The 7,561-nt window shown below is 36.7% G+C and overlaps 1 protein-coding gene across 1 annotated transcript in view; it reads left to right on the forward strand.

The window, feature by feature from the left end:
• Positions 1 to 7,211, forward strand: part of NUBPL (nucleotide binding protein like) — an 82,965-nt gene extending 75,754 nt beyond the window's left edge. Inside the window, exon 11 of the mRNA XM_421229.6 lies at positions 5,624 to 7,211. Coding sequence (XP_421229.2) covers positions 5,624 to 5,686 — 63 coding nt within the window. The 3' untranslated portion in view covers positions 5,687 to 7,211. The remainder of the gene's footprint in view (positions 1 to 5,623) is intronic.
• Positions 7,212 to 7,561: the final 350 nt, after the last annotated feature.

A 7,561-nucleotide genomic window follows, 5' to 3' on the forward strand; every position in this document is an offset into this window, starting at 1 on the left:
AAACACTGTGAACTGTCTGCAGCCTGAGTTCTGTACTTCAGTGAAAATGAACTGCAAGGCAAATTAGCAGGTCAAGCTAAGCCAACCCATGGAAACAGAACAGTCAGCTATAAGCTGTTAGGTCATTTTGCAGTTTCCTTAGGAGTGATGCATACCTCATGGGTACCTCATTACCCTCATGGGTAAGATTTTCAAGAATTAAATAGCTGAAAGGAATTTCAGTATAACTGAAAGGCTTACATTTGTCTAGGTTTACTATAGGGCTTAATCAGATAGAGGTAATAAAAAGATTACTTGCATTTTAATTCTACTACGTGTCTATTATTCTGTGACAGAGTAATGAATTGGGACATTCTGATTATGTAGGCAAAGTAGGATTCTTCAGTCCTTTTCCTGACAAAGTTCATTACAAGTTCTCCAATTCCTACCCCAAGATCTATGCTATCTTTAGTTACTTCATCCAATGTACACTCTCATTCCTAAGAAGTTTTGTCATCTAAGGTATACTGCAGTCTTTTCTGACAGTGTTTGTAGAAGTCTTTGAGAGGTGAGTAGTCTCATGTGACCATTATCAGCTCTTTTGACTCTGAACATCACCTTCTATCTCTGCCTCTACTTTTGACAGTGCTGCTTTCAGGCCCAACCTCTTCAGCATCTGTAACAAAGGAATCTGGTCTGCTTTTAGAGCATCAATCTGCTGTGTGTCTCTTCATACTCTCAAGGAGGGAGAATGTTTGGCTTCCAACAAATTTATATGTTACTTCTAAGTATAAACTGTCATCAGCAACAAACAAACAAACAAATAAATAAAAGATTCAGAAAGCTTATAAACTATTCCTTTAGAGCTTCCAAACTGTAAATGGAAAAACTCTTGTGTGAACTTCACCTTTTGCCTATAAAAATGAAAATGGTTGTCAGTGATGACTAAGAGCTCAGTCTCTTTTGTCTTTCCAACCAAAAAGGAAATAAAAATCCTTCTCCATTTTTGGCTGCAGTCTATCTTCTTTTGCTTAGTAGTGATGGAGTAAATAGTGGAACCAGGCTCTATTATTTGTGTACAGACGCTGCATCAAATAGATTGTGAGTAGGATGAAAGGTTCAATATATACAGAGTTGTGTTTATTTAACAAAAGCTGTATTGATGATTAATGTTATTCTCTCTAGACCTTTTCTGTACGTTGATGTATGCTACTGCTAGTAGACAAGTCCTCACTTACAGTTGAGTGACTTGTTCAAAGGCTTGAAACTGTTGATTTAGTCAAAGTCTGATTACTGTTGGAGTCCTTGTAGCAAAATGTGTGAGACACTGTTCTATTCAATGCATGAAGTAGTTACTGGGGGAGGGGAGGAGCTTAAAAAATGAAACAAAATAAAAACAAACAAACAAAAAAAGCAACCCAAAAAACAATGCTGATAATGGGAGTAGGTAACGATAGCATGCTGGTTTGCAAAGGGTTGAGACAGGAGATTCCTGTTACTGCATGGCAGATCAGATAAATGGCAAATGAAAGTTGGTGTACATAAATATGCAGTCCTTGCCCAGACACTCGTGAACATTGTTTAGGAGAGCGAAAAATCTAGTTAATTGGGATCTTGACATAGGGTAGTGTTTATGGAATCTGATCGCCCAAGAATGTTTTCTGGTTGCTGCCTGGATGGTTATGGAAGTCCTTGTCCATGGTGTCTTCATCTGGAGCAAATGAGCCTCCCTGAGCCACTGTTTAGTTTGTTGTTGATTTACATGACTACTCCAGCATATGCATGATCCAGATGCTAAGCATCTCCTATCGTAACTACATACAAAACTACTGTCACAGAATGGCCTCTGTTAACATTTCTTCAGCTGCAGGAGCCATTTCTGGTGTGTGTTTATCTGTGTACAGTATGGTCAGTTCTGGAGCAGAAACTGTGCCAGGGTACTCTCAGAAAGGGGCCATGTTTTCCATTCTGATTGTTAATTGATTCATTAAAAACTATGAATTGATCTGTGCTATGGGGGAGCTGCCTATGGGACTCTTGAAGATAGTCCAAAATTCCCACCTGGTGCACTCAAACACCAATTAGTGTAAATACTTAATTGCAAAGGCAGCTTAACTTCAGTCAGTCACCTTTTTTTCAAGTTGATCTGTTGTTCCAAACTGATCCATTATCCTGTTTATGCAAATTTTTAGCTGGGGAGTAGCTAGACCGCACAGAGCTGCACATTGCTCATCGACACAGCTGCGCTACCCAACTGCACTGCAGTTATACCTATAGGACTACTTTGAATTACACAGTTGTAACTTAGGTTCTAGCCACAAATTTATGTATAGGGGAGAAAATATTGCTTTACATAAGCAGTAATGAGCTCTTAATTAGCGGGATAAACACATTGAAGTTATAGCAGTTCTATGAGAAAGTCAGCTTAATGCTCAGTAGTGCCACAGTCAGGAGTGCAAAGCATCATAAGATAAGAAGAGTCAGTTTAATAGCACTTATACATAGACATACCACTCAGGAGGTTCCTGAGTCATAGATGGTTGGAGGCCTGCAGAGAATCCTAGGGAAGTATCCTTCACTTGTTTTAGTCTTATTCTTCTCTAGGCTCCTCTCATTAGCCACAGTTAAAGGACGACTGCTGGGTTGGCATTTGGTCTGAACCTTTGTAGCTGTGCTGATGTCTACAGAATTGGAAGGATCTATTTTTTTTTCTTGGCTGGTGTTTTAAATTTCTTATTATTGTCCTTAGCTCGGTCAGCCTTTGCTCTGGCGGGTAGTTTTTGCTTTCTTTGTTCATTTTCTACTTAAAAATTTTAACCTGTCTGTTGTGAATTATGATTTAACAAGGGCAAACCTTTTGCTGATATTTTCTGTACTCTGGAATAAAAGCTTTTTGTTCTGTTCTACATAAACTAAAACCCAATGTTTACTCTCATGTCTCGCTTGAAATTTTTCTTCTAATTTTTTCAAGTAGATTCTGTTGTGATCACTGATCCCTGGGTATTTGTTCTATCATAATGTGGTCCAGAATAATATTACCATAAGATTTCAGGTGCGGTCTTATTTAAGCTAACATCATTATTCTTTCAATATTTTATTTTGTATGTAAGTACTGAGATTTTCACTGTGCTTTCTAGTGAAGGACCCTGCAAATACCACAGCTGTTACTTCACAGGTGACCTGGTAGACCAGAATGACTTATTGCAGAAATGGAAGGAAAGAGAAGTCTGGAGAATGTAGCAGAATCAAACAGTAGATGTTAAAATGGCCAAATACTTACACCCACTTCAGTTTTAGGTGCAGTATTGTCTCCATTGTGCAATATCTGTTCCATGCTTCTTAAGTCATCTCTTATATGTAAATCTTTGTGAGATCCTGTAGATAGTAACAGCATAACTCTCTTGGGAATAATCATGCTTCTTTTTATTCTCTGGAATGAATTGGTATGATCTAGATAGCCATGAGGATGTATAGGTTGTTTTTACATGTATATAATGTTCCTAGAGTAAATGAAGAAATAGTATCTAATTTTTTTTTAATTGGTGCCATTTAACCATGAATAATCGACTACTTAAGACAGAATAATTCACTTGTAGATGTTTTGTCAGTGTATGCACTAAGGGATGTAAAAGCTACTCTGAAACAAGTGCCATCTTATCCATGATACAAAAGGCTAAGCAAAATTCAATTCTTCAGACTCCCTCATAAAGAATCCTCAGTTATCTGCGTGTTGCCTGGATTTAGCACTGCTTTATAAGTGTTGATACACAGTTCAGTGGTTTTAAAGAAGCCTCTGACATGTAGTTTGTGTGAGTCCTAACTAAGTAGGTCATTATAGTATAAGGCTGTGGAGAAAATAAACATGAATGGTACCAGTCTTCTGAAGACATTCTAACCATAATCATCATGTTATTAGAACTACGTTTTTAATCTCTTCAATGGTCAATATTAATATTCAAAGTTGGTTACAAGAAGGAAAAAAAAAAAACTCTTCTTACACTGAACTTCAGAACAGGAAGTAGTGTTTTTTGGCCATATGTCAGAATCTCTTGTAGCTCTTATTTAAAATAAGTCTTAACTTTGTCATTGTACAGCTAGAGGATATGAAGCTGAGCACAGGCTTAAATCACATGAGTAACAAATATAGATTGCTCACTGGACTTTGATATAGCCACTTGCATGAGAAACTTGTGTGTCCAGAGCATTTCAGGATTAAGGCTTCCAGTTACTCTGCTGTGGTCATAATGCATTTGATGTGTTCTGTTATCTGCAAGTAGATGGTGCCTGCATTCCTTACAAACCCAAGAATTATTTGATTTAGTCTGAAGAGTATCAGAGTCTGGGAGTGCCAGAAAAGAAAACTGACAGGTGAGGAGCAGAGCTTGGAAAAGAAAAAGCATGTGGGGCTGCAAAAAGTGGCTGTTACTGTGCTCGGGCAGTTGGTGCTCATGGTGTGAGCAGGACAGAGACCTTTTCTTCCTGCCCCTCAAGCTCTAACCTTATGTATTTGTCAGCTGATTTGCTATATTAATGGCCCATCAGGACTACCAAATCTAAATCATAGAGCCAAATGAGAGGGGCTCCAAATGCAAGCTTATTTGAGAAGGTGAAGAATACCTGTGGTTACTGTCTAACAAAGTGGAAGCAGGCTGAATAGCAGGGGGATGCACCAGCTGGAAATTGAGGCAGGACAAATTCAAATTATAGATAAGGTATCTGTTTTAATAGTGGAAGTAATCTCTGAAGAGCATACATAGTAAATATGTACATGCATGTCGCACACACATACCCCACACAAATAGCCCACACAGATACTGTTCCATGTGAAAATCTTGATATCAAGATCAGAGACCTTTCTAAAACAAATATTCGATTTCATCTGTCAGTTGTTGAGTTTGATAAAGAAATTAACTGTATTTAATTTTGTAGTTTATGCTGCATTAAAGCTTAAGTAGTGTCTTTGTATACATCTTCTGGCAGTAGGTTTATGAATATTTGATGTTAGATTGATTATGGTCCCAGCTGTGCCATTTTGTCAGAGAGGTTAAAAGAGAAGCAAGCTTGAATTGGGTCACTTCTGATAGTCTTGCAGCTTTGGATTCTGCCCTCTGACTTAGAGCATCTTACTGCTTTGTCTCAGGTTGGTGTGAGAGTGAGCTTTTTTTTGATACCACTTCCAGTCTTTTGGAAATATGTCTTTTTTTTTTTAAGTGCATAATGAATTAATTATCTTAATTTTTTAATTGGAATGCCATTATTTTCTCCGTTTCTCTGTCTCAATCCTGGGTACAGTGCATCTGTCTGTGAGGTGAGGGGTGTTTATAACTAATAGGGCTTGTGGGACTAAAGCCCCCTTTCTTTTCAGTGCCTCATCTCCTGAAAAATGTTGATTGTTTGCTGCTGAAGACAGATTGTTAAATCAAATTCTATTCTAAAAATAATACTGAAGTTTCATTCACTCTGATATTTAAATAATGCTTGTACTTATTTTGTGTATTAGTGTATAGTTTTCTTCAACACAAAACTAGCTGAATAGAACACGTTTTTCTTTCTTTGAATGTGCATGAAAAAAGCATATGCCTAACAAGACATAAAGTATTGTTTTATATTGAAAAGTTCTAAATATATGTTTCTGTTTTTACAGGCTAAAGCATATCTGAAGATAGCTGTGGAAATAGTAAGGCGACTGCCAGCACCTCCAGCTTGAACAGGTTGTCACAAACTCACCAATGAAGTGATCTTTTGATGTGACCAGTGCAAGGGTCTTCCTGCTTTATGGTGTGGACACTTGTTTTTTTTCTAAGAGCTTTTCTAGGAGTTAATTTATCACAGTTTAAGTTACGATTGTGATATTTACTGGTTTTCAAATCATTATTTGGCCATGCCCAAATGGATTCAATTATGCGAAAGATGATAGATGATATTTAACTGCTGGATTGTAACATTATCAAGCAAGAAGGGACAAAGTACATCTTTCAGATGTGCCCTGTTTTAAGGTCAAGAATGGAAAACAGCCTGTCCAGCCAAGCAGAACGATGAGAAGTATGCCAAGATGTAAGTCCTGCTTAAGAAATGACATTTGCAATGCTATAACTTCTGTAATTTTTGGTTCAGCTTTTCACTTGCTTAACTACCAAAATGACTGTAACCTTTGCAAAACCTTAAGTAGAAAATTCAGTTATGTAACTGCAGTACATTTTTGTTCCTTTAAAAAAAAAAAAAATAAAAGATACACATATACTCTGATTGTAATGGATCACGAACCAATTAATTTGTTATTATCTAATGTTCAGTCATGAAGTAATTCAGTTTACTAGATAATGGATTACATGACCCTTAGGCTTATTTCCTGACTGCCTTACATTATAATAGACTCAGACAGGACACAAGGTAACTGAGGTCTTCATGGAAAACTCCAGAGCTCGATTTGCCAGGGGACGTAAGTGATCAAGACAAATTAAATTCATGAATGCATATTCCTATTACAATGCAGCAACTTGGAATTTCAGTGTAAAGATAAAATTTTGAAGAAGGGAAGACTTTGGTCTTCAAACCGTGTGGCCCTTCTGGTTTTGTTATCTTACTGGTTTACATTCTGTGATATTTATTTTTGTGTTGGTGTTGAAGTAAAAGAATATACCTTCAGGGAATGATTTCTGTCTACAATTAGATGTTTGAGTTGGCATTTTGGTCTTTTCATCTACACAATATTAAGTATAGGCATCCTAAACATAAATCTTAACTACACTGGGAGATTCTCCACACTAAGGAATTCTGTGCTATTGACTTCTGAGGGACTCAGATTCTACCTGTAATCCAAATAATTATTCATACATTTTTCATTAGTTGATTTTTCCTTATTGAAGCTCTGTAAGATTAAAAAAAAAAAAAAAAAAAGGTATCCATTTACATTAGGAACGTTTAAATTGTACGTACCCAGAATTTACACTGGGACATAAATTATGGATTAAATTTCAAGCTTAATTGAATTTGCAAGTATGTAAATGATGTGCTTCAAAACTTGGTTTGCTTATTTAGTTATTTCAAGTCAGTCTTGACACATGTCATTGAGCTGCCTCTCCTGTGCCTTCCCTCATGAGGTCTTGTATCGGTGTTTTCTTTTTCTGTCGCGTGTTATCCCAGACCTGTAGAACTGACACAAATATTCAGACCCTTTCAGTTGTTGACGAGATTTTACAGAAATAAAAGGTGGCTCAGTGTTCTGCTCTTTATTCCATTGGTTACATCATCCCTTTTAATTTTCTCTGTGCATTATTTACTTGTGTTTTAGCTGCCGTAGGATTTGATATTTACATCTGTAATAATCCTGTGATGGTTTGGGTATAGTACAGTCATTTAAGAAAAAAAAGTGGAATTTCTGACTTTTTTTAGCAAAAGACTGTGGTATCCTATGAACTTTGCAAAAAGGTTTGTGAATGCCTCTGACGTGCAGTTCGTGTTGAGAATGGGTGAATAATGAGCATATCTATATTTTTACTGATTTTTACTTTTCCTCCTTTACTGTGTTGAAACTGTTACCTGTAGAACTATGTTTAATGTATTTTTATTACAGAAGGGAATT

Source organism: Gallus gallus, chromosome 5 (genome assembly GCF_016699485.2).
Source record: "Gallus gallus isolate bGalGal1 chromosome 5, bGalGal1.mat.broiler.GRCg7b, whole genome shotgun sequence".
Taxonomy (NCBI): Eukaryota; Metazoa; Chordata; class Aves; order Galliformes; family Phasianidae; genus Gallus; species Gallus gallus.